Below are 24729 nucleotides of genomic sequence, written 5' to 3' on the forward strand. Positions count from 1 at the left end.
GACTAGAGGGACATGGCTGGTTATCCATTTGTCCGATATATTATGCCCATACACATTCTGACTATATTTGGTGATCATCGGACAAAGGTTTCTGAAGTAATTCATCAAACAAGACAGATTTGAGGTAATTTTCTCTTTCGAGTGACAATAGCGATATGGCTGGTTACTTGTCCGAGATATTATGCCAATACACATTCTGACCAATGCTGGTTATGAATGGACAAAGGCCATGACAAGACCAATTTAAGGTTATTTCAGTTATTAAAGGGTGATAACTCATGAGTAATCAAGCAATATAATTGGTTAATGAACTTGTCCAAGATATAATGCCAAAACACAATTTGAAAAGACTTAGTAATGATTGGATGCCTAAACAACAAGTTCAGAATGATTGCCGATTGTTTAATTATATAAATATTATTTTTAATTCCTGTGTTTAACACATATGGCACAGTGAGGAAGAAAAAAGCAATAATAAGTATGGCAAATGCGATAAAAACAACAAAAATAAACATGAGGCCCTGTAATCCATCTATTTGCATATATATTGTCTTCAAGTCAGCCGGGTCTTCATGTATTTGCACATCAGCCTCCACTTCAAAACCAGAAGAGCAGCGTTCTGTCTAATTTGAAGAGTTGTGGGAGACCTGTCAGACATGCCAGTGCAATCTCCTTGTCGCCAGTCCATCTATTATAAACAATATAATATCATTTACTATATTTAACTTTGGTCCAGCCACAAACATTCATCTCTTAAAAAATGTAACATCAAAAAATAGTTTTGTTTACACGGATATCCTATTATTGCTAAGGTAAAAATTTCTGAATAAAAACAATTTAGTGACAAAAAACAGGAAAAAATTCAAACAAGAAGTCAGAAGAAACAGCAAAGTTTGAAGGAAGCAAGCGAACGGTTTTTAACTGAAATATGCTCACTCTCAAGGTTCTGTTTGGTTGTTTGAGCCGGTAAGCGCAGTGGTCAGCGCATTCACTTTTCACCTAGGTGACCCCAGTTCGATTCACGCCCTGGGCACTGCATGTGAGTTTGGTTTGTGTTCACCAAACGGGACAAGTTGTTTTTTTCCGGATACCCTGGTTTCCCTCACATCACAAGACCACACTCAAATAACATTGTGCTGACAAGAGTGTTTAATATAATGTTATATTTCACCTTGTGAACATAAACAAGAGCTGTCATAGAGACAGCGCACTCGACTTTTCCACCGCTTTTCGGTGTATGGATTGAAAAGTTTTGGCGAAATATGCATGGATCACTGTAAGATTAGATTTCAATGCAATACATGATGTGCTGAGATATTTACATAAATTGAATGGAAAATATTTGAGGTGGTACGCAAACTTTAACGTAAATTCAAAGTCGAAAAAGGGGCATAATTTTGTCAAAATGCTTGATAGAGTTACCTCCTCCTGTGTACAGGTTGGGGGTATGATGGTGAACAAGCGTGCGAAGTTTCAAAGCCAGATGTCTAAGGACTTTGAAAATATTTGAGGTGGTACGCAAACTTTAATGTAAATTCTAAGTCGAAAAAGGGGCATAATTTTGTCAAAATGTTTGATTGAGTGACCTCTCTCTGTGTACAGACTGGATGGCATGATGGTGAACAAGCGTGCAAAGTTTCAAAGCCAGATGTCAATGGACTTTGAAAATATTTGAGGTGGTATGCAAACTTTAACGTAAATTCTAAGTCGAAAAAGGAGCATACATCTGTTAAAATGCTTCATACAGTCACCTCCTCCTGTGTACAGGTTGGGGGCATGACGGTGAACAAGCGTGCAAAGTTCCAAAGCCAGATGTCAATGGACTTTGAAAATACTTGAGGTGGTACGCAAACTTTAACGTAAATTTAAAGTAGAAAAAGAGGCATAATTTTGTCAAAATGCTTGATAGAGTAATCTCCTTCTGTGTACAGGTTCGGGGCATGATGGTGAACAAGTGTGCAAAGTTTCAAAGCCAGATGTCAATGGACATATTTGAGGTGGTACGCAAACTTTAACGTAAATTCTAAGTAGAAAAAGGGGGTATAATTTTGTCAAAATGCTTGAAGGTTAACAAGTATGCAAAGATTCAAAGCCATATGTCAATGGACTTTAAATATATTTGAGGTGGTACAAAAACTCTTACAAAAAAATGAACATAAGTGGTTACGCCGACGCCGACACTCGGGTGACTAGGATAGCTCTCCTTATTCTTCGAATAGTCGAGCTAAAAACGAATATAACACTCATGGCTGCGCCACTCGTGAAATATAACTATTGGTGCTCACTCCGTAAAATACATATTATGATCTTACCCTGAAACAAAAAATTATCCTCTATGTAATAACTTGTTTCACAATCGTTTTACAATAAATAAGTTAACTAAACTAAATGTTCTGTTGCTACACATATACTCACTCGGAGGAAAGTATGAGTCATGGCCATTCTCAGACTGGGCTTCTTAGATGACGAGTTTGAGTGCGAACAAGATGGAACAGTTCATCCAGAGTAGGCATTCTTCACATACCTTGGAGGGAAGAAGATGGAACAGCTTATGCAGAGTAGGGCTTATCTGCTCACCTTGGAGCATAGGACCCTAAGGGGGTTTGGGGCATCCTTGAGAAATGTGATAAGAAAATCTGCCGCCTTATCCTTAGATGAGGTTAATAGACCTGTCAAGAAGTGTTAAGATATTACATAGTTATTAATAATCACTCAGATTGTGTTGTGATTACTTAGAAGACTGAAGTTCGTTAAAATTAACAATGCAGTAAATGACATCTATGGTGGAGGTGAAATAGTTTATAATGTACTCAAATATTTAAATGCAATAAGTACAGCTGAAACAGCTATCTGTAATCTGGTTACGCATACTAGTACTATATATCACAAGTGTATCGATGAAACTCCAAGAGCAGTACTGATCTAAAAGTTAATGATGAAGATATTAACACCGTTGTTAACTTTAACAAAGTTCTGAACAATCAGCTCACTGAATCAGTTTGATAAAAAAAATTATAAAGAAGTGTGTGTGTGATTTCATAAAAATAAGGTCTTCTTTACCTGAATATTTTGCGACATTTCATTTTACATTTTAATTATTATTAGTAGTAGTTGTAGAATTATTACATTCTAATGAGAAATGAAGGCAGACATAATAACTAAACTACAATTCTGTGTATATCCATTTTTATATTAATATCTCTTTCAAGTCTTTTAACTGTCAGAGGTCTAATATCCATATTGTCTTACCCAAGTTTGGTTCATGAGGTAACGCCCAGAGGTTGTGAGGTAAGTGAATTCTTTCAGAAGTCAGTTATCACTGCCCATACAAACGCCCCTTCCAACTGGTACACATCCAAAAATGGTATCAAACTGAAAAACATTTAACATAAACCATGACGGGTGTCTTGTATACAAATGTATAGATTTATCTGTGCATACAGTGGACATTAACATGCGACCAGACTATGCATGTGGCTAGAGCTACACTGGACCCAATTTCTGGAAACTTCTTAAGTCACTTTCAACAGGATTAAGCTAAGCTCATCATTTTTGTTTTTTCAATAATTTGCGTAACATTTACTTCTTTATGAGTTTTTAAACTTAAGATAGGAATTATCTTTATGATAATCACAATATACCGTTTTTCAATTATCAAAATTCAATTGAGGTTATATTTTGGCATATTGAAATAAGCCTGTTCAGCTTACAAATTGTGAAATTGGGGCCTGAATCTTAAACAAGCACCTGTGCATTCCACTGTCACACAGACCTCCATTTAACATCCCTCCCGGAAGATGGTTAATATTTCGTAGTGGTGAGGCAGGGGCTTAAACCTGGGATCCTGGTGTTGACATATCCCCTACAAATTAAACATATATACATGCATCATAGACATGCATTGAAAAGGGGAAATTGTACGGCACATCTTTCCAAACCGTCTAACAAATCCTATTAAGGAAACCAGGATATTGCTTCAGTATGAATCCCAGGAGAAATTTTGTACCTAGGAGTTGTTTTCAAAGTGCAGTACGACTATTTAAAATCCACCTCGAATACAAAATTGTTCCTAAGCAAGATTCTTAATAATATGGGCAACCATACGTTATCTAAGGTACAGTTACACAAAACATTGGTTATCCGGTAAGCAGGGCTTCTAAATGTTTGAAACCACAAAAGACTGTCTCACTGTTTGTTTCTAAAATGTTAATGAATATCATTTTGAGAACATACAGCGCCAATGTGACAACACCTTGGATCTGGCATCAGAAACAGAGGTTGAGATGAGGGCAAGGCTACGCAAAGAGCAGAATCCAAGTCAACCGAAAGCTAAAAGGTAAACCTTATGATGGTCAATAAGAATTTTTTTAAATATGTTATAATTATGCTTCAATAAACCTGTAGTTGGTTTTACATGGACATTATGAATGTAGCTGTCAGAGAAATATATATGTTTATATTATAATATACTTATATATATTATATACCCATTGCCTTATGTCTAACCAACATGGCTGGCGCATTTTCCAGACCACCTGGCATTATGTCTAACCAAAATGGCTGGTGCATTTTCCAGACCACATGGCATTATGTCTAGCCAACATGACTGGTGCATTTTCCAGACCACATGGCATTATGTCGAACCAACATGGCTGGTGCATTTGCATGACCACATGGCATTATGTCTAACCAACATGGCTGGTGCATTTGCATGACCACATGGCATTATGTCTAACCAACATGGCTGGTGCATTTGCATGACCACATGGCATTATGTCTAACCAACATGGCTGGTGCATTTTCCAGACCACATGGCATTATGTCTAACCAAAATGGCTGGTGCATTTGCATGACCACATGGCAATATGTCTAACCAACATGGCTGGTGCATTTGCATGACCACATGGCATTATGTCTAACCAACATGGCTGGTGCATTTTCCAGACCACATGGCATTATGTCCAACCAAAATGGCTGGTGCATTTGCAAGACTACATGACACTATGTCTAACCAACATGACTGGTGCATTTGCAAGACTACATGGCATTATGTCTAACAAATATGGCTAATAAATTTGCAAGACCACAGTCATGGCATTATGTCTTACAAACTTTTCTGGTGCATTTGCTATACCATATGGCATTATGTCTAACAAATATGGCTGGCGGCCTTGCAAGACCCCATGGCATTATGTCTTACCAACATGGCTGGTGCATTTGCAAGAACACATGGCATTATGTCCAACCAAAATGGCTGGTGCATTTGCAAGACTACATGACATTATGTCTAACCAACATGACTGGTGCATTTGCAAGACTACATGACATTATGTCTAACAAATATGGCTAATAAATTTGCAAGACCACAGTCATGGCATTATGTCTTACAAACATTTCTGGTGCATTTGCTATACCATATGGCATTATGTCTAACAAATATGGCTGGCGGCCTTGCAAGACCCCATGGCATTATGTCTTACCAACATGGCTGGTGCATTTGCAAGACCACATGGCATTATGTCTAACCAACATGGCTGATGCATTTGCAAGACCACATAGCATTATGTCTAACCAACATGGCTGGTGCATTTGCAAGACCACATGGCATTATGTCTAACCAACATAGCTGGTGCATTTGCAAGACCACATGGCATTATGTCTAACCAACATAGCTGGTGCATTTGCAAGACCACATGGCATTATGTCTAACCAACATGACTGGTGCATTTGCAAGACCCCATGACATTATGTCTAACCAACATGGCTGATGCATTTGCAAGACCACATGGCATTATGTCTTACCAACATGGCTGATGCATTTGCAAGACCACATGGCATTATGATTATGTCTGCGCCGTAGGATTGAAACTCCTCTATGCTTGACAACAATACAGCGTGGGTCTTGCAAATGCAACATTGCCTTTACGTGTAAAATACATATGACAAGTTTTTTTAAATTGATTCTGAACATCAAAAAAAAAACCCACCCATATTTGACAACCTACATTCTTATGTCCTTATATGCAGAACTCCATAGTATTCAAACACTAAATGTTACCTTAAACTTAAAGGAAGGAACACAGGTCTTGTACGAGACACATCATCTTTATATGCTGAACACATGTGGCAAGTTATTTTAAAGTCTGTCCAGAAGTTGAGCCTGACACACAGACGGAGCGATGGCGCGATTTTAATATGCCCACCTTTTGGGGCATAAAGAAAATTCCAGGCAAACCCACTGAGGCATACAGGTAGTCCTCAGTTCATATCAGCACATTCTACCCCTATCATTGATAGGGGATGTTTAGTAAACTTGAATATAATTTTTTTTTTTTCTCAAAATAAATAAATTTCAAACTATATGTAGCTTGTTTATAGATTGCAACAGAAGTATTATATGTTGGCTGAGCTTAAAAAGCTAGATATTTTTTAATTGATAGATTATTTCATGATTTAGATCAATTTGTAGTACAAATGTGTTATCTCCCACATAGGCTGTAGGGGCGTGTAACTTCCCACTTTGGGATGTACCGGTATGTGTGGTTCGATGTCACTGAGTCCAGACTGAGTGAGGTTCCAAACTTTTAGAAGCCCTGATAGAGGATAATGTTGAGTGTTTTGGATCATTTTGGAGATGAAAATTACAGCAGTTTCTGATTTTTCTTTGTGATCACTCTTGGAAATGAAAGAATTCGTTTAATAAAATGATCTAAAACATTTGATACATGCTAGTCGACCTCAAACAGATAAACATTTAATTTTTAAATAAGAAAATGAAATAAGGAAATGTTAAAAAGAGGACAGTACCTTCTGACATTTGGTCTTCCACTTTCTCCTTTACAAAGGTCCTCTATAGCAGATAATCTTGCAAGCATTCATGAAATGACTGAAATTAAGCCATCAGATACTTTCGTACTATTTCTAATTTATATCTATTAATAACACACATATTTCATATTGAAAACTTAATCATATAACTGTCAGCATTTTCATTAACAACCTTCCACACATATTTGATATTTTCGATATACATGTTATTAAGAACCATTTGCCATTTCTTAGTGGAAACTAGTACTCAACATTGATGAAGCTCAGAGTGGGATCGCACCAGAGAACCTTTGGTTTAAAGTCTGATATGCTGACACATGAACTACTGGTATTCCACATTAGAAAACATTGTATTCCAGCTCCAAATACATACCTGGCATACAAGTTCACTGGTGACACTAGATCCAGTGAAGTCAGGGTGTTGGTTCATCTCGCTTGATCACTTTTACATTTATAGCCAGCTCTCAGGCACATCTCTTTAACAGACCCGACAGTCAAGCTCAGTGGATCACTGTCTGCCTGCTATTGGTTGGTCTTACTTTGATCATATATATAACACTTATACCCAACTTATAAAAAGTCATATACATACCTGAAAGACAAGTTCACTTGTGACGCTAGATCCAGTGTAGCAGCTGCCTGAAAAGGTCAGGTAGTTTGTTGGCTTCACTCTGAACATGTCTGCACTTATTCCCAACCAATATGCACACGCTTGTGCAGCCTGCAAGGATAAAGCAAGTCTTTCTTCAATGTAATGTGTTAAATTGATTTGTTTCTTTCTGTCCACACATTAACTCCCATATCGAAAAATGTTGCAAGTAGGCTGGGATTACCCCAACAATTTCTATCATGAAGATAAATTACAATGCTTATCCCTTATAAAACTGCTAGTTATTCAACGTTGACATTGACAATGTGCATTATCGGCAACCACAGAAGATATAAACAGTAGGAGAATTGACTGACAAAATCTCATTTTAATGAATATGCACGAGGCAGGGGAAACAATGCCTTTTCCAATAAAATCGCATGTAATAATTAAATACTCTTCAATAACCTTGTACTGTAAATTGTCTCCATAGGTGACAGGTACAAGTAGCCTGTAATTTGAAGTGATCAGGCAGACCGAGTTCAATAAGAGCTTTCGCCAGGTATACTTTTTCTACGGGAAAACATAAGTATGAGTTTCTGTGCAAATGTGAGAGTCAGATTTCTTGAAAGTTTTCCTTGCCAAACCAATGAAACTGCCCCATTTTTTATTCATGATAATGTCAGACGTTTTCGTAGCTAAATCTTCCAAGACACCACGTAACATAGTGCCATAGTTTATTGGGGGTATAGGACGATGAATGATGAATGAAGTCTAATGAAAGAAAGAACCATTGCCAATGATGACTTAACATGAGTCATGTTTCTTAGTAGAAAACTCACTTGGTCCTATTTAAATATCTTAAGTTTTTTTTTCTAAGTTTCTCTCATAAATTTTACTACCTTGAAGCTTCATTTCATTATAAATGGAAACATCCATTAAAATCAAGCTACAGCCTGTGGATTGTACCAATATCTAATGTCAATATCACATAGATTTAGCTCATGTGTGTTTTGTAAGTTTGTGAGTAAGGCCTAAAACACAATATTTGGTTTGGTTTACCATTTTTTTTTAGTCAGTTGTTTAAAAAATATACAATTTTATTTTGATTTATTTTGAGTGTGTTTAAATATGTAGTTGAAAACCTTTAAAAGGTTATACAAAAGATTATTTTAACATCATTCTCCTATGCTCTAAAACCGCTCACAATATTATGGTAGTGCATAATATAGCTATATTCAAACCCTTTTTTATCTCTTTCCATACATGTGCAATGTGCACAGAGGCCATTGGCGACGTCTTTTCTAAGAGAAACCCAGGCTGATTGGGGGTGATCAGTAGTCCGGGTGATAGCTCCTCGCGGAAAGCAGTACAGACTGTCTTCAAGTCCGGGTGATAGCTCCTCCTGGAAAGCAGTACAGACTGTCTTTAGTCATTCTAAAATGCCGTCCAGGCTTTTAAAAAAAAAAGCCTGGACGGCATTTTAGAATGACTACTTTAAGACTGTCTTCAAATTCATAGTAGTGCACCACTACTGAACCAGTACATGTCTGTTTTCCAAATACCTGGAAATATGTATATCATATTAAGCCAATGCAATCCTTCTTGCAAGTTCTTTTTTTTGTTTAAATTGTGCAAAATAAAGTTAAATTAAAAAATTAACACATTAATGTAGGCTTTTGCAGAGGAAGAGGAGTTGACAGAGATAGATAGATTTTGCATGAGGTGTTCAAAAGGGTCAAAATTTAGATTGACAGAAGTTAAGTTCTTGGACCCTTACTAAAATTAACAACAAAACCGGGAATCCTGCCCTGTACTGACTAGGAGAATCGTGAGAAATGTTCATACTTTCGCAAACTACATTCGGAGCTCCTCGGCGATTTTTGTATTTTCGATAAAAATGGCCGGGGAACTCCGAGTGGCATTGCCTTGATCCGCTATCTTGGTATTTTCGAATTTTTGTTTTGTTTTAATTCTTTACATAAATCATTCTCATACGCAAGAAACGAATAATTTTTTACATGAAGTAGTTTTTTATATGATTCGTTTCATTTATTTGCAGAATTCGAACATAATAGCCAATCGTTCTAAAGATGGCTGAGCCAGGCGAAAATCAATCTTAAGACGTATTTTCTGGAATAATGGCTTCGCAAAGCGTTTTACAAGCTAATGAATTTAGTCAGTCGACATTAGTTGAGGTACACATGTGATATTTCTTTATTTCTGTTCTATTTATTGTTGCTGCTTTATTATGTTTATATATTTTGGCTGTTTGGCATCTGTCACAGTGCCAATATATTTACCATGAAGTATTGAAGACCATCATGGTCATTGGCGAAGATTCTGAAGAAGTGTTGAATTCTCGCATGCGTCAATCGTGTGTGACAATGTGAAACGGAGAATTGTTATGTTTTTATCTTGTTGTTGATGAGTTTATTAAGATCTGTCTGCTCCTTATAATGCCTGCGTTATGGCTTTACCCCTTCACATCCCCAACTTGGCCCAAGTGTGACTTACAAAATTTTGAAACATTTTAAGGGGGAGTTTTCCCAACACTGATTGATGGGATATTTGTCAAAGTAGTAATGTTGCACCTAACATGATGAATGACATCGAGAGGGGTCCCACAGCTCTGAATATTGGATGAGCAGGACCTTCCCCGAAAAATTATTCAGGCGTGAGGTTTAGAGGGAGAAGATGTTGCAACACCCTGCTATTTAGGATTAGCTGGAGCACTGTCTACTATTGCCTCACTGTTTAAAATAATTTAAATCTCTTCAAGACAAATGTGTTGACTTTATTTTTTATCCTGTCATGTTTTTTAAATTTTCCAAGAACTGTGTATAAACGCAACACTTTTACTGCCATCTTATTGAAGTGGTGGATTCATGGTCTAGTGGTAACACACTTGACTATTCAAATGTCACATGTACCACTTTAAACAGTGGTCGAAATTAACACAAACCTGCACTGGTAAAATGTCTTCCGGGCTTGCTAAAATTCTGAATTTTATATAGCAAGGCTTGTTAAAAAATTTGATGCTAAGCAATAGTGTAAGAATTCGGACTTGTTCATCCAAAAGTCTAATTTCAATGACTGCTTAAAGCGACTTATCATCTTTGAGAAGGGACGTCAAATGGTCTTATTTATTTTCAACAAAATGAATAATAAAGATAAAAGCAATTTTGCACAAAAAAAATCATGCTGGTGACTGTGAACTAATTTGTAATAAACAGATTAAAACACCCTAAGGACAAGTCTTATATACATATTTTTATACATGTACTTTGCTTTTTTTTCGGAAAATGACAAATTGAAAATGAAAGTAAACAAATAACTCTATGTAAGGGAAAGTGACTATGTTAATTACAATGATGAAATATATATATATATATCATATCCATAAAAAGGGTAGGGTTGGCGCCTATTTTGTAGAAAAGTGTGTGTTTTTTGGCCTTAGTGAATATTTCAATTAAAAATACTGATTTTTTGGTAATTTACAATATTAATGATTTTTGCAGCAATGGAAACAAAAATACCAGACGGGGGATTTTGTGAGCCTTCTCAAGAGACACTGGCGCGAATATGTTCTGATCGTGTTTCAACCATCAGATGACCAGACACGTGAGGAGAGACTTGCTAACAAGTACTTGTTTGGACCCCTGGAGCACTTTCTTTGCGATGGGGATCCCGAGACCGTGTTTCAGGAGTTGAAAGAGAAGGACCAGCCCTCACAGCTCTGTGGACATGTATTTAAGAATGGAGAACCCACATATTCTTGCAGGTGTGAACTCTAGCTAATGCAAAACCCATTAAGCTTGAGTTTTTTATTATGCCCCCCTTCGAAGAACAGGGGTATATTGTTTTGCACATTCGGTCGGTCAGTCAGTCGGTACATGTAGCACTAACTGGCCAAATAAAATATTGGATAAGCTTATTAGTGAAATATGATGGATTGGAATATGTTTTAGGTACCCTTGCTTTATTATCAAAACATGATAGTTAAGCAAGATTACAAAATAAAACTATATGGTAATATTGTATTGTTTCAGGGAGTGTGCCACAGACCCAACATGTGTTCTATGCATGGACTGTTTTCAAGCATCACCTCATAAGAAACACCGATACAGGGTAAGGGAATGGAAGATATGATGCAGGGCTTTTTCTGCCCATTTTGGGAAAAAGACCCTAGACATTTTGGGAAATTTTGCGTCGTGAAAATGCCAAAATTGGGAAATTTTAGTTAAAAGAAAAAGCTGTCTAGTCTCCTGCGATTAAGGAAATGATTTAAAATTAGTTTATTTTCACCTTTAAAGACCCAAAAATATCAATCCTCGGGGTGTAAATATCTTTTGCAATAAATCATGACAGATCATTTTTCATACTGATCTCTGAATGTGATGGAAATCAATTATTTCAGAGGTCAATTATCAAAAAAACTTTGCATCACATTATTTATTAGGATGTTGAAAATGAACCAGTACAGGTAAAAAAAAAACTTTCTGGAGACTGAGAAAAATTTCTTATATTTTGCTTTGGGAATGGGTCCGATAGTCGGACCCGTGGGTACTATAGAAAAAGCCCTGTGATAGCATAACTATCAAACAGCAATTCCTTCATTTTTAGATCAGAATTAACAGAAACTTCTGGGTGTTTGTTGTAACTTGTTTATAATCATGGAACTGGCCTGACATGGAACCTGCAAACCCGTGTAATTTGTTGTTTCGTATATACATGTGACATTGCCAGCAAATTGAGTCATGTGGAGTGAAAAGTGAATCGTTGTTTGTGCTGATTTTATAATACTTTGCTTTTTTCTAACTGTTTGTCAATCTCTTAGTAATTCTAATAATTGAGCTTGAAGTGTGTATGCAAAACAAAGTTAAAATTCCAAAATTTGAAACGCTTATACTAATTAAATTTCCCAGGTCTAGTAAACATACAATGTTAATCATCTGAAGACATTTCCTAACTTCTAACAGTCATATTTCTAAGTTTAATATCACACTGGTTATATGGTGTAATTACTTAATAACTGGATTGGAATACTTAATTTGTATTGAATATACATACTTAGATGTTAAGAACACTTGTATTTTTTAATTACTTAACTTTAAATTTTTGGAAATCTACCTAAGTAAGGAAATGACTTAAGATCTTTTATGAATACAACCCTTTGCCTCTTATATTTTTTGCTAAAATAGCCCTGAAAATATCTATGTATAAAATGCTGAGATGATTTGAGTTCTTGAATAATGTCTAAAACACAGGTTTGTCCTTTTTCCGTATGGTAGTTAAATTAAACGTTGGGAAAATTGTATGTACGTTTACCTTATTTATTACACTCAGATGAGCACTTCGGGAGGTGGAGGGTATTGTGACTGTGGCGACCCGGAGGCATGGAAGATAGATCCGTTTTGCGGCAACCATAAACCCAAGGAGGAAACACAGACAGCTGAGGTAAATATGAGACACAGACAGCTGGTGTAAATTATATGAGATGCAGACAGCTGGGGTAAATAATATGAGACACAGACAGCTGGGGTAAATAATGAAACACAGACAGTTGGGGTAAATAATATGAGACACAGACAGCTGGGGTAAATAATATGAGACACAGACAGCTGGGGTAAATAATATGAGACACAGACAGCTGGGATAAATAATATGAGACACAGACAGCTGGGGTAAATCATATGGGACACAGACAGCTGGGGTAAATAATATGAGACACAGACAGCTGGGGTAAATAATATGAGACACAGACAGCTGGGGTAAATATGAGACATTAAGTTAATATGAGACACAGACAGCTGAGGCAAATATGAGACACAGACAAATATGAGACACAGACAGCTGGGGTAAATAATATGACAAACACAGAGCCGGGGTAAATATGAAACATGAAGTAAATGTGGGACACAGACAACTGAGGCAAATATGACACAGAGACAGCTGAAGTAAATATGTGACACAAACTGCTGAAGATAATATGAGACACAGACAGCTGAGGTAAAAATGACATACTGACAGCTGAGGTAAATATGACACACAGCCAGCAGGGGTGAATATGACACACAAACAGCTGAAGTAAATATGAAACACAGACAGCCGAAGTAAATATGACACACAGACAGCCGAAATAAATATGAGACACGGACAGCCGAAGTGAATATTTGACACAGATAGCCGAAGTAAATATTTGACACAGACAGCTGTAGTAAATATGACACACAGACAGTTGGAGTAAATGTGACACACTGACAGCTGAGGTAAATATGTGACACAGACAGCCGAAGTAAATATGACACACTGACAGCTGAGGTAAAAATGACATACTGACAGCTGAGGTAAATATGTGACACAGACAGCCAAAGTAAATATGACACACTGACAGCTACGGTTAATATGTGACACAGACAGCCAAAGTAAATATGACACACAGGCAGCCGAAGTAAATATGACACACTGACAGTTGAGGTAAATATGACATACTGACAGCTGAGGTAAATATGTGACACAGACAGCCGAAGTAAATATGACACACTGACAGCTACGGTAAATATGTGACACAGACAGCCAAAGTAAATATGACACACAGGCAGCCGAAGTAAATATGACACACTGACAGCCAAAGTGAATATGACACACTGACAGCTGAGGTAAATATGTGACACAGACAGCCGAAGTAAATATGACACACAGACAGCTGAGATAAATATGCGACACAGACAGCCAAAGTAATTATGACACACTGACAGCTGTGTGACACAGACAGCTTAAGTAAATATGACACACAGACAGCTGAGGTAAATATGTGACACAGACAGCCAAAGTAAATAAGACACACAGACAGCTGAGGTAAATATGTGACACAGACAGCCAAAGTAAATATGACACACAGACAGCTGAGGTAAATATGTGACACAGACAGCTGAAGCAAATATGACACACTGACAGCTGATGTAAGTATGTGACACAGACAGCTGAAGTAAATATGACACACAGACAGCTGAGGTAAATATGTGACAAAGACAGCTGAAGTAAATATGACACACAGACAGCTGAAGTAAACATGACACACAGACAGCTGAAGTAAATATGACACACAGACAGCTGAAGTAAACATGACACACAGACAGCTGAAGTAAATATGACACACAGACAGCTGAAGTAAACATGACACACAGACAGCTGAAGTAAATATGACACACAGACAGCTGAAGTAAATATGACACACATACAGCCAAGGTAAATATGGCACACAGATGTATGAGACACAGAAATATAAATGTTTCATGTTTTCCTAAAGACCATGTTGAAAGGAATCCACATCCATTAAAACAACAGTGGTCAAAAGAAGCAACAGGCTTGAAGCCCAGAAACCCTGCAATGTTAAACTCATAATCTCATTTTTGTTGCAATTTCCCCGATTGTAATGTTATAATTGGGGCTTGTTGATTCAACACCTTAATTTTGATGAATGAAAAAAAACACAGTAGAAGTGTTTTTATTAGCAATTTCAATGGTTTACTTACCAAGTTGTATGCCATATTTGTTGTTAGCAGAATGTCAAAGCTTGAAGTAAAAAGTACATGTTATGAAATGTGTTTAGATTGGCATCTAAGCCCATTTTCGCAAAATATTTTAAGCATAACAAGTTGATTTTTATAGCATCATCTTTTCATAGCATTATTATCTTTTAAATAATTACAGTTCAAAGTCTAAATTTGCCTGCATGACAAAAATTACGAAATTTAAATTGGGCACAAACACTGACTAAGTTTAGGGCAATACAAATTAATTGCTAGATTTTCATTCATTTTTTTTTTAATCTGGGCAGGGCAGGGGTGACATTTTATTTTTTGTTTTTCTGATATATGACTGTTTCAACATTGAATATGTGTTTAGTCTCTTTTTTTTGCAAAAGGGACCTTAAACATGTGTTTCTAGATGAACCAAGAACATGATTGTAACAATTCCTTTTTTTGCATGTTGTGTTTATACATCGACACTGTAGGTATTAATAAAAGCTGCTCCCGGACAGTTCTGGACTGATATGCAAATACAGACCCAACTTTTTTTATTTGAGACAATAAAATATAAGGGACAGGGGTAAAAAGTGGGTGGGTGGGGATGAAAATCTAGGAATTAAATTATAGTTTAGCTTGATCCTCTTATCAGGGACTTTAAATTGTTTGAGAAGTTGGGTCATGGTACATGTACCAAATAAATAACTTCTTATAAATTAAAACCTCCATCATTCATCCCAGAACTCAATGGACAGCCTGCCTGATCTCCTGGTAAACCGAGCATCGGCTCTGTTCCTGGCGTGTCTCCGCTACACAGTGGAGATCCTTACCTGGGAGCAGTCTGACAGCCTGCCAGACAGTCTGCAGCCTGACGGGGAACTATCAGACACATATGTCTGCATGCTGTTTAATGATGAGGTTCATACTTATGAACAGGTCAGTTTTATATATATATTCAAAGGGCTGTGAAAAGTTTACTTCCATTTTTAGCTTGATATATTGTCATAGCCTTGGTGTATCTTGTCTGTGTTGGCAGTTGTGTTATAACTTTACTTGTCCGGTTAGCGCAGTGGTTAGCGCACTCGCTTCTCACCTAGGCGACCCGGGTTCGATTCCGGGCTTGGGCGCATGTGAGTTTGGTTTTTGGTCACCAAGCCGGACAAGAGGGTTTTCTCCGGGTTCTCCGGTTTCCCCCACAACACAAGGCCACACTCTCACATAAAATCGTGCCAACGAGAGTAATTAATATAATGTTGTAATAACTTTATTCACAATTGTTGTAAAATAAATATGTTTAAACTAACTTTACTCATGGCCATGAGTAAGAAATGTTCAAGGAATGGAACTTGGTACACATGTTGCCAGAGACAATCAACTCATGCCCAGCAAGGCCCATAACTCTGGCTTTCATGATTGCCCAGTTTTGGTGTTTGCTCTGCAGAGCTCTTGTTTGGTAGAAGACTTAGAGTCAATGTTTGCCATTTTAACACTACATACTGCGTGTCGTATATTGTGTATGTATGTTTAGGCTGTATCTGGAATTTATAATTATTGAAAACTATATCACTTAAATCTTAAATTGGTATATATTTAAGGATTGAATATTCAACACTGTGTCTGTTTCACAAAAAAAATAAAGCAATTTGTATAAAAACAGCAGCATCAGGAGCCTCATTTTATTTCATAAGCTAACAATATAACCTCATTTAACCAATCACAATCATTAGAAAACTTACAAACAGAAACCGTCTCCATGGCGTAGTGGTTAAGGCATCCGCCTATGGAGCAGGAGGTCGTGGGTTTGATACCTGGCCACGTCATACCGAAAGACGGTTAAAAGTTGGTACAAGTAGCTCCCTTGCCTGGCGCTTGGCAATTACAGGGCAGTGCTTGGAAAAGTGGTGTAATCAATACTGGTTTAACCCAGGAAATTTGTTCCCCGTGTATCAGTGCTTTACACCTAGCACATAAAAGAACCATGGCCTCTCTTTGAAAAAGAGCTAGGGTATCGCGCCCTGAGTTCCTTGAATCCCACCACTGTCTTTACCGCATGCTGTCCCTTCAGCAAAAATAAAGGACCCTGTTGGAAATAAGTGCTTGCACTTTCACAGGTTATTCTTGACCACAAGGTCTAAAGAAATACATACATACATACAATAAGCTGTACTTTCTTTTCAATCTGATTCTACCGGTATATATTATGTATGTAAATGTTTGAAATGTATTTAATGTGAACTTTGATGATTATGACATATATTTAATATCAAATTGAAAGAGGTTTAACATTAACAAGCATCTTTTTTGTAATATAAGAGTATTTAGAAGATGTTAAATTGTTTGGAATATGAAAATGCAATTGTAAAAATATATACATTCATCTAAAAAGGTAAATATAATGAAATTAATAAGATTTTTTTTGATGAATAGAAGTTAGGATTGATCAGGGTTTTTTGCGATTATGCTAATCGAACACAGTAGGGACGCAAGCAAATTTTCATGAAGCTTGTTAGCACATCTTGGTTATTTGCTTCCTTGCTCTTCGGCGTTCATACAGCATAGATGCAAGAAAAATAGCATTATTACTTTATTTACATTTTAAATAATAATTCATTGTGAATAAAATATAGCAGTATCTTCTGAAATTAAGTATTTGTTCTTAAAGAAATGTTACCAACAGCATGCGTTTGTATAAAAGAATAGCTGATAGTAGTAATTTGGTATATTATTGGTAAAATGATGTCGCGCTTATCCAAACAGGGTGCAATATTGAAATAAACGATGGCATCATAAGTCCTTGCATGTTATGCATTATGAATATCAAGGTTTATTGATACAAAGGACCAGGTGAATGTTAATATGAACACTTTAACCTCTGTGACCTCAGGGCTTTTTCTATAGTACCCACGGGTCCGACTATCGGACCCGTTCCCAAATCAAAATATGAGATATTTTTCCCAATCTTCAGAAAAAAATCCCAATAAAAAATATTTTTTATTTTTTTTAGAAAGTCTTTTTACTTGTACTTGTTCATTTTCAACATCCTAATAAATTATGTGAGGTAATGTTTTTTTGATAATTGAACGCGGAAATCATTTATTTTCATCACATCCAGAGATCAGTATTAAATATTATCTGTCGTGATTTATTTCAATAGATATTTACACCCCAAGGATTGCTATTTCAGCCATTTTGGGTCTTTTAAAGGAAAATAAACTTATATTAAATCATTTCCTAATTCCCAGGGGACTAGACAGCTTTAACTGTAAAATTTCCCAATTTCGGCATTTTCACGACGCAAAATTTCCCAAAATGTCTAGGGTCTTTTTCCCAAAATGGACAGAAAAAGCCCTGGACCTATCATTGCAACTACATTCACATGATGACCTGTTATACTCTTGACTCAGAAGAGTTCTTTGTCTCTTTTCAGGTTATCAGTACGCTACAGAAGGCAGTGAATTGTTCACACAAGGAGGCCGTTGACTATGCTACCACTGTCGATAGGGAGGTAGGGTTCATGTTCAATTTTTGTCATTCTGCTTAATTGAGAATTATCATGATTTATGCCTCTGGTAAAAGCATTGGAAGAGATTGAAGTCAACTAAAGAACTTTTGATACAAGCAAAACCACTTAAGATTTTTTGTAGTGTTTATAAGATTTTTTGTAGTGTTTATAAGATTTTTTGTAGTGTTTATAAGATTTTTTTATAGTGTTTATAACTGCATCTTATTTTACATGCATGTGTTTCACTAACCATATCAGTATATTATTCATTTATAATTCTTAAGAACTTCATCATTTGGAGAAGATTTTGACAATTGTTTTTGGTTAATTGTCTCACAGTGGCTGTATTCAGTATACGGAAGTTATTTTATCCTTAGACATGCTTCAGTGAATCCATTTGGTTCATTAGCCAATTCATTTAACAGTCCAATCAAAACACTCAGATAATTATCTTAAAAATTAAGTTAAATCATAGACAATTCCAATGCTGTAAAGACAGGATTCAATATCATATATATTATTAAATGGATTTGAATAAATCAGACAAACCATACAATAACTTATTGTTTATTATGTAACAAAACGAAACAACACCAGCAATGCGATTGTCCATAGCATGGCAATATACATATATAGTAAAGAGATTATCAGAGTGGCGTAAATGGTCATGTGGCTTGTGACGTAAAATCCCGGCACCAGTTGAACAAGTTATGCGTATCGAAAGTGAAAATTTTTCGCCGTGCATACACGTACAGTAAAACAAACAGACGTCCCTGACTTGACACATGTTTTGAATGGGCAGAAAAACACCACGCGGTTTTCTGCCACATGCAAGTCTGGGGACTGACACGGAAACTAGCTTGACACATGACTGGCCAGTGAACCAGAGCACTGGCACCTGCATGCAAGCGTACATTTATACACATGACACAACAAGCTTGACACATGTCTGGTCGGTGAACCAAAGCACCGGCACCTGCATGCAAGCGTACTTACACATAGACACGTTTAACACATTTACAGCACGGCGTTACCTAACTAATGCAAATAAATAAGAACTAATTGGAATGCAGTCCCAGCACCACGAGTAAGACAATTGAGCCGAAGTTCCTTTACCCGCAGTTTGGGAGAGCAGACCTTGTATAATAAGTATTGGTTAGAAATCTGGCTAAATTCAGTTTAAAGATTTGTTATTCGCCTGCCGCCAGAATTTTACGCCCACACGACTTAAAAGGACAAAAAAAAGAAAAAAGAAAAAAAAAGAAAGAAAAGAGTACATGTTCGTAGTTTAAAGCTTTAAAACACTGTTGTGTCTGCATTGTTCCAACAAAAAGGCATTGCCGTATGCTCCCTATGACCATTGATAAGTGGTTAGTTTGGCGACACACTGCACTATCTTGGTATGATTGTTTCTGAAGACTGGTCCGGTGGTGTTCGGTGTGAGCTGGAACCCGAGTGGCTTGGGCCCCTAGTTAGGCATAGCTTGCTCGCTGATGTTGCTACGAGTGATGTGCTGTCTCTCAGAACGCAAGCTGCCGAAAACTGCAATTATAAAGAACTCACCAGCAGCATTTTGAATGAAACGGCATTATGAAAGATTAACATGTACACACTATTGAAGTGATGTTTCATACGGGTCATTCAGATTATATTAATATTTTAATCGGGTGTGGTGGGTGGGTAAATAATATTTTTTCGGTATTTTTCCCACGTGTTACTCCTTCGAAGGTTAGCGAGAAAAGAACGTGCTGGGCTAGTCACGTGGTCAAGTAATCGGATGACCGGAGCGTTCCGCATGTTGATTTCCGGGCAACCACGTGTGTTTACCCGTATCTAGGAAGTATTTCCGAGAAATCGTAGATAAAAAGAGAAAACAATTTATTCCGTCTTAATAAATGAAATTATTTCCATATGTAAATAATTTTTATTATTTATTTTTTTCCACTGACCATCAACAAGGTGTTCATATCTTTCAGGGTCGAAGTTCTGTAACATACGGTTCATTCGCGGAATGCGAGAAGGCAAGAAATCTTGTTGAGGTATGTTTTGTATATCATTTTAATTCTGTAAATGTACACATAATTATTTTGTGTTTTTTTTATATATATATATATATCACGATTTTTTTTCTAAAATAGTGTTATTCCATTTGATGATCAAATGTTGTTTATCTCAATTGTTTGACATATCAATAAAACTGAGACATAGTGAGGTACTTCCTCAACACATATGACAAACTTCAGAATAAAGTCCCCTTAAGAATGGTTATTTCTAAGGTTACCTAAGAAATGGTACATTTTGGCTTGCACAGTTTCTTTATTCCGCTAGGATATTTCAAGTGAATGTACTTTTTCAGCCATTTCAGAATGAAGTACATGTTTAAATTCTAAAGAGGAATAAGGTTTAAGTGTCTGTTTAAGGTCAGATTAATAACCATAGTCTGGAACATTATGATAACCTTGGGGTCATTATCTGCATGGTCATAATGCAATAACTTGGCCTTGGCCTAAACTAAAAAATCTTCCAAGATATTCAAATAAAACTTGGTACACATGTTGGCACAGACAGTACTCACATGAATTTCAAGGTCCATAACCCTGACTTTAATAATTTATGCCCCTTGTTTAATTGAGAAAAAAAACACAACTCCCTTTTCTTATTTCCTCTCACTTAATAGATATGAGCAATAAAATGATTGCGTACTGATTTGAATATTTATGTAACACATTATTCAAGGCTGCTAGTAAAGAATTGTGGCATCTGGTAATATATCTTAAATATTTCCTTTGTTCTTAAAGCTGCACTCTCACATATTGACTGTTTCGACAACTTTCTTATTTATTGTCTTTGAATGAGCGAATTGTTGTTAAAATGTCTTGAAACCAGTGATATAAGACTGCTGACAAAAGATCACAGATTTTCAAATTTACGTTAAGAAATTGATGTTTAATTACGATCTGAACCTAATTGAAGGCACTGATGCCACAATCAGCTGAATCTGAGATGAAAAATAAAAAAAATGTTAATCTGTGGGAGTGCAGCTTCAACATTGATTTTGAACATATTTATTTGTTTATCATTTCTTCTGTCAGTTTGTTTGACTTTGTTCAGGACAAATAAATAATGATGTGGTTCCTGTTAAGTGAAAGATCCTATTGATGACTTTTATTGAAGTGTTTTCTTGGCAACAGTAATGCCAGAATGAGTATATATGTTGAACAATACAATGACAAACATACGATGCACACAATAAAATTATTTTCTTAACTAAAAATGTGTTTTTCTACATAGCTAGCAACAACCCGAGTCTGTTTTTGTCAAAATGTTACTGGAACCATAACATTACTTTTTCTGTCTTACTTGTTGAAAAATGATAATTTTAATAGGGTAAGTTTTGTGTAACACCTCCAATGATGAACTTTCACTCAGTCATTCAAGTATTTAATAGCTCTGGGCTATTCCAGTAAAACATAACCCATGGGTTGGTGTCTTTTTCGCTTATTTGGACTCCAGAAGGGTAAATTTGCTTCTATAGGGGTTGGGGGCATAATTTAGAAGTGCCTTACCCTGTTGGTTATATATATATGTTTAAATGGAATAGCCGTCTAAGGGCTATTCCAGTAAAACATATGTCCCACCCCAGGAAGGCACTTTCAAAATGGACCATCCCCCTTCAGAAGTTTATTTGATGAGAAAAGAACCCCCTTTAGAATATTTTTTGAGCAAATTCGGACCCCCTTGAGAAGTTTATTTTTTTATACGTCTATATGCAAAGATTATTTGCAATTACTCTTTTGTAACTCGTTTGATCAGGTGAGCTATATAGGACCTTATAGCTCACCCTAGTTTCTAAGCCAATCATCACCCAGAGATTTTCAAATCTTTGCTCGAATAGGTTTCATATAAGATCACATCTGCATCCAATAAGTTAATTATTATAACTAGGTCAACAGACATGGCGCGCGCCAAATGAACTTCGAGCAGCCAATGGGCACGCTGTATACGGCCTTGTTCGATGATTGGCTTAGAAACTAGGGTGAACTATAAGTCGGTTACAGCTCATGTAATGGAAAATAATAAATTTGGTTATTTTCCATTATATGGACTATAACCTACACACCATGGTTCTCTTGTTTCTTCATATGTTGCTATAAGTGCATATTAAGCCACATGAGGCTGAAACTTTCACCCATGTAATTATATACAACCTTAAAATAACTTGTGGTCGAAATGTTAAGGGGACGAAACATTCGGATTTATAACATTTACGCAATACGTACAAATTATGATTTCTAATAAAATTCTAGACAACTGTTGTCAATTTCAGGGGTCGACACTAACCATTTTTCCAAGGGATCCCAAAGGGACACCAACATTTGAAATCAGGTGTCCCTTCCTGAAATTAGGAGTCCCTTTCACTTTTTACATTTTTTCATTGTTGAGCCTGTTTTAATATTAAATTCAACATCCTTTTACTTTTCAATTTGTAATGCAAGTATAAACCACCATAATTATTATACATGTTTTCAGCAGCATGTAATGACAGGTTAGTAGCACTGAATGGCAGTGAGGTATATTTTGGTCTCTAAGTTGGTAGATTGGGTTCAAAAGCGGGAGAATGTCTAAGTCCCTTTTGTTTTCAGTCAAACAAAAACTTGATGTTGTTACTATTTTTAGATTTTTGGAAAATACGCATAAAATACATCATGGTTCAGGGTCTTGTCAAATGTCGGTGCTTTTCATTAAGAAACTGTAGGAATATAACATCTGGCTTGTGAAAACTCCAATCAATATTTAGTAGAGCTGTTGATAAATCAATCAGACTGCCCAACAGTCGTAGTGCATACTGGAAGAGCAGACGACCAAAAATTGTGTATACATGTTAATTTTCGCGCCAAAAAGTCATAACATTTTATAAATTTATTGAATTAATGAATAAAACCCTGCAAATTTTATTTCTATTATTTTTTATCAAGGCATAAAATATATGTCTTTAAAATTAACAAAGAATATTGATAAGTTGAATGCCAATTAACAAAGAATGCTGAATGTAGGATGCAGTTCTTTTGTGTCGTAACTGTAAATACTCAAAGGTCGCATCATATTATATAAAAGGTATCATCAGAGTTGGCATCTTTTTGGGCGGTTCTGACACATAAGCAAAACAATTCCACATAAGTATTTTACCGATAATAAATCTCTGTCAGCTCTGACCTTGTTTAAAATGTAAACAACAAAACGGAAGCGTTAACCTGCGCCTGTGAAATGACCTGTTTATTTATAGATTCATGACGTAACTATAGTCAAATAGTCAGCTATACTTTCGCTTTGACGAGTCCGATAATGATAATTAATAATATTGTTTTGACATGTGCTGTCAAGAAATTTAGGGAGCCCGAATTTAGGTAATAAATTAATTAAATGCTACTTATTTATTGATATTTAGCGTTTATCAGTCAGAAATTTAAAGTGTCCCGACGGAATACCGGACTTCGAAGTTCAGGTGTCCATCCTGAAAAACTGGTGTCCTCGGGATCCCGGGACCCCGTTAGTGTCGAACACTGCAATTTGGTATACTTACCACGAAACGTATCCACACATGCGGCGCAACTATTGGTTTCTAGCCAATTTTGTAGGTTGGTCTTCGACCACGACTTTACAAATTCTGGCGCCTCCGCCATCTTGTTGTCAAGGGACGCAACTTCTTCTGATTTCCGGTACCGCGGAACCGACTCGTAATATCGCGAAAATTTGTATCCAAACCAATTCTGTACACGACGTTCGGTAAAATATGTTATATGGATAAAAAAACCCCGGTATTTCACCATCGGGCAGTGAATATAAATGAGCAGTTCATACGGTCAGAAGCAAAAAAGAAAATGACGCCCCCCTATAGAAGCGAAATTGGACTTATCACCACCCCCTACAGTAGCAAATTAAGACAAAGACCTACCCCCTACAGAATTTCTTTATTTTGCCGTCCTGGGGTGGGACATATGTTTAACTGGAATAGCCCTAAAGAAAAGTAACAATATTTGTATTATATTACCTATTTTGGGTTTCTTTTTTGGCAACCTTAATGTCCAAAATGTGAATGTATGTGCATAAAAGCTCGAAATAAAAGTAACAGTTTATGCTCCAACTCCATTTTTCAAGCGTTCCTTCTTTTTCTAGGGTTTGAAGTGACCTCCTACAATTTCTGATTTTTTGTCAAAACCTATTATATACCCATTATTAGTATTATAAGGTCAGTGATAAATTTCTTGTTATTTTTTTTC

General features: G+C 36.4%; 1 protein-coding gene and 1 long non-coding RNA gene across 9 annotated transcripts in view; one reads left to right on the forward strand and one right to left on the reverse strand.

Moving 5' to 3' along the window:
• Nucleotides 1-364: 364 nt before the first annotated feature.
• Nucleotides 365-9341, reverse strand: LOC128209575 (uncharacterized). 6 transcript variants are annotated; one of them, XR_008257023.1, is made up of 9 exons: nt 9266-9341; nt 8662-8822; nt 7421-7549; nt 6808-6886; nt 3748-3862; nt 3250-3372; nt 2416-2524; nt 937-1136; nt 365-688 (listed from the first exon to the last, which is right to left on the reverse strand). It is a non-coding gene; the product is annotated as an uncharacterized LOC128209575 (long non-coding RNA). The 6 variants fall into 6 exon arrangements; XR_008257024.1 differs by lacking the exon at nt 937-1136 and having other exon boundaries at nt 3773-3862; XR_008257020.1 differs by lacking the exon at nt 937-1136.
• A 142-nt stretch (nt 9342-9483) lies between these two features.
• The window catches only part of LOC128209355 (E3 ubiquitin-protein ligase UBR2-like), a 140351-nt gene continuing 125105 nt past the window's right edge, over nt 9484-24729 (forward strand). For all 3 annotated transcript variants that reach the window (XM_052913367.1, XM_052913368.1, XM_052913369.1), the window contains exons 1-7: nt 9484-9615; nt 10939-11201; nt 11470-11548; nt 12767-12877; nt 15691-15885; nt 18377-18454; nt 20428-20490. In XM_052913367.1, the coding sequence (XP_052769327.1) occupies nt 9559-9615; nt 10939-11201; nt 11470-11548; nt 12767-12877; nt 15691-15885; nt 18377-18454; nt 20428-20490 (846 nt within the window). In that variant the 5' untranslated portion in view covers nt 9484-9558. The remainder of the gene's footprint in view (nt 9616-10938; nt 11202-11469; nt 11549-12766; nt 12878-15690; nt 15886-18376; nt 18455-20427; nt 20491-24729) is intronic.

Source organism: Mya arenaria, chromosome 11 (genome assembly GCF_026914265.1).
Source record: "Mya arenaria isolate MELC-2E11 chromosome 11, ASM2691426v1".
NCBI lineage: Eukaryota > Metazoa > Mollusca > Bivalvia > Myida > Myidae > Mya > Mya arenaria.